General features: G+C 48.0%; 1 protein-coding gene across 1 annotated transcript in view; it reads left to right on the top strand.

The window, feature by feature from the left end:
- Positions 1-12,210, top strand: part of LOC134341098 (plectin-like) — a gene marked incomplete at its 5' end in the record, with an annotated part of 80,607 nt that overhangs the window by 24,342 nt on the left and 44,055 nt on the right. The window contains 8 exons of the mRNA XM_063038848.1: positions 3,392-3,449; positions 4,382-4,566; positions 4,958-5,015; positions 6,745-6,929; positions 7,836-8,016; positions 9,148-9,332; positions 10,254-10,434; positions 11,581-11,765. Coding sequence (XP_062894918.1) covers positions 3,392-3,449; positions 4,382-4,566; positions 4,958-5,015; positions 6,745-6,929; positions 7,836-8,016; positions 9,148-9,332; positions 10,254-10,434; positions 11,581-11,765 — 1,218 coding nt within the window. The remainder of the gene's footprint in view (positions 1-3,391; positions 3,450-4,381; positions 4,567-4,957; positions 5,016-6,744; positions 6,930-7,835; positions 8,017-9,147; positions 9,333-10,253; positions 10,435-11,580; positions 11,766-12,210) is intronic.

Genomic DNA, 12,210 nt, shown 5'->3' with positions numbered 1-12,210 from the left:
GCTGCATCTGAGGGGTGGATGTTGCCAGATCCTGAGGGGTGCGGCTGTTGAGCTGAAGATGGCCTTTACTAGTTCCCTAGGATTCTTCGGATCCGAAAAGATACCCAAGGGCATATCCGGAGCCCCTGCATCCTTCCCGTGGGGCATGAGGAAGACCATGGGGGAAGTGAAGGAGTGTGGAGTTTTGACGTATGTGGATGACCGCCTAGAGCTTGGATTCGCCTGGGGGGACTATGAGGCGAGGCGAGTGGCTGAGCCCGGGCGACCGAAGTGAAGTGTCAAATGTGGAGGAGTTTTTGGCCGGAGGAGTTTGGTGCAATGTGAGAAAAATGACCTGACATACCAGTTGAACTTCCTGGTGTTGGGACAGACGGTGGTGGACCGGGGGATGGAAACCCAGGACGTCAACCTGAATGAGACACGGGGAAGAGAGGGGATTTGCACCGCACTGCGGTCATGTACTGATGAATTAATCCAGCGAGAAGAAACAATGACCCGCCTTCGAAGGGATCAGCAGAAACTCAAGACGTCGATTCAGAACAGATTGGAAGACTTGCAAGTTGGGGAAGATCAAGGAAGTGTTCCGACTAAGGTCAACAGAAAACCGAGAGCCCAGGGAGGGGAGTTTGACTACACTCCCGAGGAGGTAAAGAAATGGAGGACAGATCTCGGAAAAGGGTGGCGGGCACTTGAAAGGAACCTGAAGGTGACTATCGCGAGTTTAAATGAAGTGGAAAAACTGAAAGTTGACCTGGAGGACGTCCTCAGGAAGAAACAACCGGAGGCTGAATATTCTTTAACTGCTGCTTGTCAGGTCAGGGTGGAAGAAGCTGGTGGGGTAACTGTGTCCCAGATTGAGATGGCCAGAAACCCTGAGTCAGAACTGCGGAGGCTGTGGCGAGAGTTGAAGGAGTCCCTGAAGAAGCTGACGTCTCGACTGCAGGAGGCTGAGGGGGTAGCCCCGGCTAAATGTTTCAGTTTGGAGAAACTTAAACAGCAGCTACCGATCAAGGGAATGAGGAAGAATACGGATTCGAAGGATGATTGATGCGCTGCACATGTGGTACATGCTGCCTTTCGCTAACTTCCCCGTGATTGAGGAAGAGACCTTTGGCCCTTCTCCCACTGAGTCAGGTGTAGTGGGGAGGGCTAGCTGTGGGCAGTCTGAGTTACGGCAGGACCAGGAAGGAGGAGGGGAGGGGCCCCTGACACGGGACAGGGGGCTCCGAGCTGTAGTGGTGGCCTGAGTGAGAGAGGAGTTGGCATCCCTAGTAGTGTCTGAGCCTTTTGGGTTTAGGTGAGGGGGTACGGAGGTCTCGGAGGGTGAAGAAGCTCCCAGATAGGTAGGCCTATTTAGCGCCCGTGGGACGGGAGTAAGGTCAACTGTTCGGGGAGCACTGTCACTGTGTGTATCTGTGTATGTGTGTGTTGTGTGTCTGTAGGACTGGGTGGCGAGTTATTTAGAAGTCATGAGGACATGACTTTATTTGGTGGGGGGAGAGTGTAAAGGGGTTTCGACTTTTATGTTACTGCGGAGGCTAATTAAAATGGCGTCTTTGTTATGTTAATCTGGGGAATGCGGCTTTGTTGTGTTAAACGTTGAGAAAGTTTGCACCAACAGCTTATTTTGGTTTAGAGGGTGATAAGAAATACGTTATTAACCAATTGGGATAGTTGTTATGGTTTTGGTGTATTTGAAGATACTGTATGCGCGGGGTTTGGGGGCAGAAGGCGGGAGAGAGAGACAGAGGATGGACCAGGTGCTGTGAGTCCCTAACGGGGTCGGACCCCGAGCGGGACGTTCGGCGAGGAGACGGAGACGGATTCGTGTGGAGCGTCTGGTCGACCACCGTTATTGGTCCCAGGCGGCCGGTCGAGGTGGTCCGAGGGGGTCGCAGGGTGAAGAAGAAGGTCCGTGAGCTCCAACGGGGTTTTTTTGTGCACGAAGAGATTGAACTTTGATAAGTGTGGCGCCTTTTATTTTCCTTTTATATTTTATTCTCTTTTAATTATATAGTTCCAGTAATATCTATAAACTGTAAATCATTTAATTGCATCTGGTGTATTGTCTGTTATTTGGGCGGGGTGGGGTACCTCACACAGCATCCACACAAACGAATTATCCAGTTTGGCGGGGCCGAGGCTGTTTCCCTAGACGACAGCGAGCCGAGCGACCCTGAGGGTGGCCAAGGGGGCTACATGTAATATTTCAGTACTCTGAGGCGGGTTGTCATGCCTAGTTTAGTGTTCGTCAGTATACTCTTCATTCTCGTAAAGGTGTCTTTTGCCATCCCTATTCTTCTTTTGATGTCCATGTCGCACCTGCCATCTGATGTCACCCAGCTTCCTAAGTAGCAAAAGTTCTGTACTTGTTTTATGTCTTCCCTGTTTATTCTCAGCCTGAAGATAGGATTCTCCTTCATTTTGAATATCGCCATACATTGTCTTTTTGCAATTGATAGACCTATTTTGCATTTTCTACAACAACTATATCAATTAAGTTTTGTAGTTCTTCCTCCATACTTGCAATTAACACAGTGTCATCCACATATCTAAAATTATTGATGTTTTCACCACCAACTTTGATTCCCAAGATGTCTCTTAGTTTTTCTAATATTGTTTTACTGTACACATTAAACAAATCAGCGGAGAAAACACACCCTTGTCTAATGCCTCTCTTGATTTTCGTAAACTGACTCACTTCTCCATCTATTCTTACAGCGGTAGTTTGTTCCCAGTACAGATTTCTGATTAGGCGGAGGTCTTTTGAATCTAGATCTAGAGTTTCCTGTAATATTTCAAATAACTTATTGTGCTTCACTTTACCAAATGCTTTTGTGTAGTTGATAAAACAAACAAATCTTTTTGCATTTGAATAGCTGGTTCTGATGGTGTCCTTAACATCAATATCACGTTTCTTGTACCTTTGTCTTTCACAAAACCACATTGTTCTTTACACATTTCAGCTTGTTTCTTACTTTTAGCTCTTGTCATCAAAGTTCTTAGAAGTATCTTGGTGATATGACTCATTAAACTTATGGTCCTATGTAATTCACATTCTATTGCTCCAGATTTCTTAGGAAGAATGATAAATACTGATTCATATGCTGTATATGGTGCATACACACCACATACTGAGCACAGGCATCATGGGACTTGGCGTGGTGCGTACAGGCTTAACACTGTGCAGAGAGCCACCGTACAGTGTGTGCTGTCACTCTTTATGGTCCACAGAATGTACACACACACACACACTTTGTTCATCATATGCACAGCCAGCACTGTACACACACTCTAAACACAAGCAGTAAAATATAACAGTTAATAGTAAATACAGTTTGTGGCCCACCTCACTGTTTCTGACCCTCTCTCCCTCTCTGTCTGATTACAGAGAGTCAGATCATCCTGCAGATGGCGTGGGACCATGTTCTGATGAAGCTTTCCAGCAGGTAAGGTTGGTGCCGGCCACAGTATTGGGCAAAGTTCTGGGGAAGCAGGAGAAATCGGTCTTTAAGGAGACCAGGCTGATCAGAGGCCTTGAAAAGTTCATTGCCGATTGAACAACTAGATTCAATTTTTTCCTTGAGTCTCGATGAGGGGAGAGTAGTTGATGTTGTCTACAGGGATTTTATCAGTATATTTGACAAAGTCCCACAGATCAGATTGATGAGGGACATAGAAGGACAATGGATGGAAGTTTGTGTCACCAGTACAATACAATAGTTAAGTATTAATGGGACAGTCAGCATCTGGAGGGGAGTGTGTGAAGAGTGTTCGATGAGGCCCTCCGTACTCCAGGCCAGTTCATCGGTGACTTGGAGTTGATTCCTGGGTATGATGAAATGTTCGGCCAATTGTAGGAAAATGCAGGAGTGATGAACCCCATCATTTTGAAACACTAGCATCCCCTCAGCTCTGAATCCTGGGCCTCTGAACCTCCTCTGCAACAAGATCCTTAGTTTCCTCACTGGAAGACCAAAGTCCATGCTGATCTGAAATAACATCTCCTCTGGTCTCATGATCAACACTGGCACACCTCAAGGAAGCATTCTTAGCCCAGTGCTCTACTCTCTCTACACCCACGACTGCGTAGCAATGCTCAGCTTCCTGTTTTAGTGGAAGTAATCGATCTGAGAAGGAATGGTTTTTCTCTCTCCTCATCTGTTGAGTGTTTCCAGAATTTTGTCTTTATTGCTGGGCCTTTGGGGAGAGAAAGCCAGGTTGAGAATGCGAGTAATCAATGGGATTCAATGTCACTAGTATGGCAATGATGGGCCAAATGGCCCCACCCTAGTCAGCACATGTCTCACATTCCATGCGAAATGGTTACAATCCCCTCTGTGTGTACACTCCCACCACCCCCACCCCACCCCCAACTCAGCTCCAGGCGGAGATCGAGTCCCTGCGCGGTCAACAGGAGGAGACCAGCGCTGAGAACCAGCAGCTCAAAGTGACCAATCAGGAGATGGAGACGCGGCTGGAGGGGATCCAACAGGAGCTGCAGGAGGCTCAGGATCGGCTGGTCACCCTCCAGGAGGAAGCAGCTCACCAGGAGGAGAAGGAAGGGTGAGGGACCCCCACAAACTCCTCAGTGCGCAGATACACTGTACACACCATCATACAGTGCACACAGTGTGCACACACACCAGTGTACATACACTGCTGTACATGGCACACACAGATTGCACAGTGTCTATACAGACTTAACACTGTTAAAATACCCTGTACACACCCCTCATACGCTGTACATGGTGCATACACACCACACACTGAGCACAGGCATCATGGGACTTGGCGTAGTGCATACAGTGGTGCAGAGATCCACTGTACAGTGTATGCTGTCACTGTGTTTGGTCCACAGACTGTACACACACACACACACACACACACACACACACACCCCTTTCATTCCCACCTCACTGTCTCTGACCCTCTCTCCCTCTCTGTCTGATTACAGAGAGTCTGATCATCTTGCAGGCGGCGTGGGACCATGTTCTGATGAAGCTTTCCAGCAGGTAAGATCGGTGCCGGCCACGGTATTGGGCAAAGTTCTGGGGAAGCAGGAGAAATCGGTCTTTAAGGAGACCAGGCTGATCAGAGGCCTTGAAATGGTCATTGCGACTGAACAACTAGATTCAATTTTTCATTTGAGTCTTGATAAGGGGAGAGTAGTTACTGTTGTCTACAGGAATTTTATCAGTATATTTGACAAAGTCCCACAGATCAGATTGATGAGGGACATAGAAGGACAATGGATGGAGGAGATGGATGGAAGTTTGTGTCACCAGTACAATACGATAGTTAAGTGTTAATGGGACAGTCAGCATCTGGAGGGGAGTGTGTGAAGAGTGTTCATTGAGCCCCTCCGTACTCCAGGCCAGTTCATCAGTGACTTGGAGTCTGATTCTAGGTTATGATGAAATGTTCGGCCAATTGTAGGAAAATGGATGAGTGATGAACCCCATCATTTTTAAACACTAGCATCCCCTCAGCTCTGAATCCTAGGCCTCTGACCCTCTACTGTATCTGGGTCCTTAACTTCCTCACTGGAAGACCACAGTCTGTGCAGATTGAAGATAACACCAGCATCCCCTCAGCTCTAAATCCTGGGCATCTGAACCTCCTCTGCAACAAGGTCCTTAGTTTCCTCAAGGAAAGACCACAGTCTGTGCAGATCGAAGATAACACCAGCATCCCATCAGCTCTAAATCCTGGGCATCTGAAACTCCTCTGCAACAAGATCCTTAGTTTCCTCACTGGAAGACCACAGTCTGTGCTAATCAGAAATAACATCTTCTCTGGTCTCATGATCAACACTGGCACACCTCAAGGAAGCATAATTAGCCCAGTGCTCTACTTTCTCTACACCCAAGACTGTGTAGCAATGCTCAGCTCAAATTCCATCCACAGATTTGCCGATAACAACACTATTTGGGAAGAATTTCAGATGGTGACGATGAGGCGTATAAGAGTGAGATCAATCAGCTGGTTGAGTGGTGTTTCAGCAACAAACTAGTCCTCAACTTCAGGAAGTCCAAGCAATTGATTGTGGTCTTCAGAAAGGTGAAGTTGTTGAAAAACACACCAGTCCTCATCGAGGGATCAGAAGTGGAAAAGGTGAACAGTTTACATTCCTGAGTGTCAACATCTCTGAAGATCTACCCTGGGTCTGAAATATTGATGCAATTTGAAAGAAGGCATGCCAGCAGCTGTATTTTATGAGGAGTTTGAGGAGACTTGGTTTGTGACCAAAGGCTTGAAAATTTCTACAGATATGGCATGGAAAGCACCCCAGCTGGTTACACCATCTCGACATTATATCTGGTATGCATTCTTCGATAATAAGTTTGCTTTGAACTTTACATGCTGAAAATATTTGACAGGTCATTCAGCATCTGTGGAGGGGAAAAGAGATGATGTTTCAAGTTAATCATAAGAACTGTAAAAGTGAGTTCTGATTGGATAGCTTCCTTTTTTAGTGGGAGTTATCTCTCTGAGAAGGAATGGTTTTTCTCTCCTCTCGTCTGCTGAGTGTTTCCAGAATTTTGTCTTTATTGCTGGGCCATTGGGGAGAGAAGGCAAGTTTGAGAATGCGAGTAGTCAATCGTATTCTATGTCACGAGTATGGCAGTGATAGGCCAAATGGCCCCACCCCAGTCAGCACATGTCCCACATTCCATGCGAAATGGTGACCATCCCCTCTGTGTGTACACTCCCACCACCCCCACCCCACCCCCAACTCAGCTCCAGGCGGAGATCGAGTCCCTGCGCGGTCAACAGGAGGAGACCAGCGCTGAGAACCAGCAGCTCAAAGTGACCAATCAGGAGATGGAGACACGGCTGGAGGGGATCCAACGGGAGCTGCAGGAGGCTCAGGATCGGCTGGTCACCCTCCAGGAGGAAGCAGCTCACCGGGAGGAGAAAGAAGGGTGAGGGACTCCTTGGAAAAGTTGTCACATGGTATACTTTCTTGCCAGTTTTTCCCAATCCTGCTGTGCCCAAATTTTCCTCCAGGGATTGATGGACAAACTATTCTCTGCTTTCTGATCAACTCTCTTGACTGACAGAGTAACACATTTTTAATTTCACTCCCTGTTCCAATTCCGACTTTATGATCCATTCCCCCCTCTCTTGCCAAAATGAGGCCATTATCATGTTGAGAAACAACACCTCATATTCCATCTGGGATGCATCCAACCTGGTAGTGTGAACATTGATTTCTCTAAGATCCAGATACTTCTCCCCACTCCTTCCATCTCCCTTCATCCATTCCTCATTCTGATCCCCTGTCACCCTGTCTCTTCTCCTTACTGCCCATCGCCTCCATTGGGTACCTCTCCTCATCCCTTTCTCCCATGGTTCAATCTCTTCTTCTTCAACCTTGTACCTTTTGACCTATCTCCTCCCAGCTTCTTACTTCATCACATCTTTCCCCTCATCTGCTCTCTGCTATCACCTGCTAGCATATACTCCTTCCCATCCCCCACCTTTTTATTCTGGTGTCTTCCCCTACCTTTCCAGGCCTTGAAAGGGTCTGGATTTGAAATGTCGACTGTCTATTTCCCTGTCTGTCCTGCTGAGTTCCTCCAGCATTTTGTGCGATTCCCAGAATAACCTTCACTCCTGTTGTGTTGGATTTCTGTTTCCCCTCGGTTTTTGGCCTCGTGATCTTTCCAGGTGAATCACAATGTCTCCATACTCTCCTGTGGGGGCGGAGCTCCCTCTGATCATGTGATCACCCTCCCAGCCAAAACATGGCCACCATCATCACTGGTCATCGTACACTCACGGCCATTGAGTTATCCTGTCCTCCCTCTGTCACCTCTGCTCTGCAGGCTCCAGAGAACTCGTTCCATTCGACGCCGAGCCGTTCCCGACAAACGGGACACGCCGGGAGAGGAGTCTGGACTGAGGGTCGAGGGTCAGGACGTGACCCCAGAAGCAGGTGGAGATGTGGCCCATGAGGAGACAGAGGCTGCCTCAGCAAGAGATGAGGCAGCGGAGAAAATTGAAGAGGTAGCTGATCCCCTGAGTCAGACCCCTGGTCAGACCCTGTCGGGACTTGCTTCCATGGTGTTGTTCCCAGTGAGACACTGTGATCAGATCACAAATCAGAGAGAGGGCATCTCAGCTGTAATACAACGGTCCCCATTGGGAACACAGCCACCAGACTTGAAGATAGTTGGAGTTGGGCAACTCAAAGTCAAACTTACACATCAGCCATTTGCCCCTTAGGTTGAGTGAGAGCAGAACCAGAGTTCGTAGGTTAGGGGTGAAAAGTGAATTGTTTCAGAGGAAGATGAGGGGGAAACTCCTCACTCAGAGGGAGGTGAGTGTGTGGAACGAGCTGCCAGAGGAAGTGTAGGATGCTGGTTTGATTACAACACTTACCTGAAATTTGGATAGGTACGTGGATGGGAGGGGTACGAGAGATACCATCCTGGGGTGTGTAGATGGGACGCGGTAGAAGATTAGGTCGGCATGAACTAGATGGTCTGAAGGGCCTGTTTATGTGATGTAGTGGTCTTTGACTCTATGAATCTGAAGTCGAGTTGATTACCATCTGCACAAGTCCCTGTGTGCTCAGATGCAATGAAAAACTTACCTTCTGCAGCATCACAGACACAGAGCGTCAGAGACACGACATTTAAAAGATTAACATCAGTTAGACATAAATTATACAAAATTGTACAAGAAAGAGCACAATTAGAACAACAGCCTCTTACATTCGTGTACTTTAGAACTGTTGCTCCAGACCGTGATGGGACCAGTCAGGACACTTTCAACAGGACCTGTAGAAGTTTGTTAGAGTGTTCAGTGACCAGACAAATCTCCTTAAAATTCATAAACTTCAAAGTGATTATGAACAGAAAGAGAAGGAAAAATCGAGATAGGAAAGAAAAGAGAGAGAGACAGAGAGAGAGAGAGAGAGAGAGACAGTGGGGGGAATGAAGTCATAGGTCAGGAGAGGGATAAAATGGAGAGGAGGGAGAGGAGGAGAGAGAGATCAATTTGGAAGGAGAGTGGCAGGTGGTGGTGGTAGTTTCAGGTAACGTTCTTGTTCTGATTTGTCTTTTTAATGTGTGTCCCCTGGACCTGCAGTTTCAGGCGGAGATGATTGTCATTCTGTGTTCTCTCTCACTCCAGCTCCAGGCAGAGATCGAGTCCCTGCGCGGTCAACAGGAGGAGACCAGCGCTGAGAACCAGCAGCTCAAAGTGACCAATCAGGAGATGGAGATGCAGCTGGAGGGGATCCAACGGGAGCTGCAGGAGGGTCAGGATCGGCTGGTCACCCTCCAGGAGGAAGCAGCTCACCGGGAGGAGAAGGAAGGGTGAGGGACTCCTTGGAAGAGTTGTCACATGGTATACTTTCTTACCAGTTTTTCCCAATCTGGCTGTGCCCAACTTTTCCCTTAGGGATTGATGGACATATTCCCTGCTTTCTGATATACTGTCTTGAATGACAGAGTAAGCCGTTTTTAATTTCACTCCCTGTTCCAATTCCGACTTCATGATCCATTCCCCCCTCTCCTGCCAAAATGAGGCTATTATCATATTGAGAAGCAACACCTCATATTCCATCTGGGTAGCATCCAACCTGGTGGTGTGAACATCGATTTCTCTAAGATCCAGTTACTCCTACCCCCTCCTTCCATCTCCCTTCATCCATTCCTCATTCTGATCCCCTGTCACCCTGTCTCTTTTCCTCACTGCCCATCGCTTCCATTGGGTACCTCTCCTCCATCCCTTTCTCCCATGGTTCATTCTCCTCTTTTATCAGATCACTTCTTCTTCAACCTTGTACCTTTTGACCTGACAGCTCCCAGCCTCTCACTTCATCACATCTTTCCCCTTATCTGCTCTCTGCTATCACCTGCTAGCATATACTCCTTCTCATCCCCCACCTTTTTATTCTGGTGTCTCCCCCTACCTTTCCAGGCCTTGAAAGGGTCTGGATTTGAAATGTCGACTGTCTATTCCCCTGTCTGTCCTGCTGAGTTCCTCCAGAATTTTGTGTGTTTCCCAGAATAACCTTCACTCCTGTTGTGTTGGATTTCTGTTTCCTCTTGGTTTTTGGCCTCGTGATCTTTCCAGGTGAATCACAATGTCTCCATACTCTCCTGTGGGGGCGGAGCTCCCTCTGATCATGTGATCACCCTTCCTGCCAATAGATAACCAGCAGCATCACTGGTCATCGTACACTCACGGCCATTGAGTTATCCTGTCCTCCCTCTGTCACCTCTGCTCTGCAGGCTCCAGAGAACTCGTTCCATTCGACGCCGAGCCGTTCCCGACAAACCGGACACGCCGGGAGAGGAGTCTGGACTGAGGGTCGAGGGTCAGGACGTGTCCCCAGAAGCAGGTGGAGATGTGGCCCATGAGGAGACGGAGGCTGCCTCATCAAGAGATGAGGCAGCGGAGAAAATTGAAGAGGTAGCTGATCCCCTGAGTCAGACCCCTGGTCAGACCCTGTCGGGACTTGCTTCCATGGTGTTGTTCCCAGTGAGACACTGTGATCAGATCACAAGTCAGAGACAGGGCATCTCAGCTGTAATACAACGGTCCCCATTGGGAACACAGCCACCAGACTTGAAGATAATTGGAGTTGGGCAACTCAAAGTCAAACTTACACATCAGCCATTTGCCCCTTAGATTGAGTGAGAGCAGAACCAGAATTCGTAGGTTAAGGGTGAAAAGTGAATTGTTTCAGAGGAAGATGAGGGGGAAACTCCTCACTCAGAGGGAGGTGAGTGTGTGGAATGAGCTGCCAGAGGAAGTGTAGGATGCTGGTTTGATTACAACACTTACCTGAAATTTGGATAGGTACGTGGATGGGAGGGGTACGAGAGCTACCATCCTGGGGTGTGTAGATGGGACGCGGTAGAAGATTAGGTTGGCATGAACTAGATGGTCTGAAGGGCTTGTTTATGCGATGTAGTGTTGTTTGACTCTATGAATCTAAAGTTGAGTTGATTACCATCTGCACAAGTCCCTGTGTGCTCAGATGCAATGAAAAACTTACCTTCTGCAGCATCAGAGACACGACATTTAAAAGATTAACATCAATTAGACATAAATTATACAAAATTGTACAAGAAAGAGCACAATTAGAACAACAGCCTCTTACATTCGTGTACTTTAGAACTGTTGCTCCAGACCGTGATGGGACCAGTCAGGACACTTTCAACAGGACCTGTAGAAGTTTGTTAGAGTGTTCAGTGACCAGACAAACCTCCTTAAACTTCATAACCTTCAGAGTGATGAAGAACAGAAAGAGAGGGAAAAATGGATAGAAAAGAAAGGAGAGAGAGAGAGAGAGTGTGGGTGGAAGGAAGTCACAGGACAGGAGAGGGATAAAATGGAGAGGAGGGAAAGGAGAGAGGAGGAGAGAGAGAACAATTTGGAAGGCGAGTGGTAGGTAGTGGTGGTAGTTTCAGGTAATGTTCTCGTACTGATTTATCTTCTGATGTGTGTTCCCTGAATCTGCAGTTTCAGACGGAGATAATTGTCATTGTGTGTTCCCTAGATCTGCAGTTACAGGCGGAGATGATTGTCGTTCTGTGTTCTCTCCCACTCCAGCTCCAGGCGGAGATCGAGTCCCTGCGCGGTCAACAGGAGGAGACCAGCGCTGAGAACCAGCAGCTCAAAGTGACCAATCAGGAGATGGAGGTACGGCTGGAGGGGATCCAACGGGAGCTGCAGGAGGGTCAGGATCGGCTGGTCACCCTCCAGGAGGAAGCAGCTCACCGGGAGGAGAGAGAGAGGTGAGGGACCCCCGCAAACTTCTCAGTGCGCAGATACACTGTACACACCATCATACAGTGCACACTGTGCAAACACACCAGTGTACACACACTGCTGTACATGGCACACACAGATTGCACAGTGTCTATACAGACTTAACACTGTTAAAATACCCTGTACACACCCCTCATACACTGCATACACACTCACACTGAGCACAGGCATCATGGGACTTGGCATAGTGCATACAGTGGTGCAGTCACTGTGTGTTTGCTCCACAGACTGTACAAACACCACACACACACACACACACACACACACACACACACACACACACACACACAGTCCATAGTGTTGCAGCCTTCACACTGTGCACAACTTAGGCTCACACTGCACACACATAACACACGGTGTACACATCCCGTGCTAACACGCTGCAATTGTGAAGATCCCACACATTACACC

The sequence above is a fragment of the Mobula hypostoma genome (assembly GCF_963921235.1).
Source record: "Mobula hypostoma chromosome 3 unlocalized genomic scaffold, sMobHyp1.1 SUPER_3_unloc_1, whole genome shotgun sequence".
In the NCBI taxonomy this organism is placed as follows: Eukaryota; Metazoa; Chordata; class Chondrichthyes; order Myliobatiformes; family Myliobatidae; genus Mobula; species Mobula hypostoma.
The sequence above is the reverse complement of the archived record's forward strand: the minus strand, read 5'-3'. Positions and strand labels throughout refer to the sequence as shown.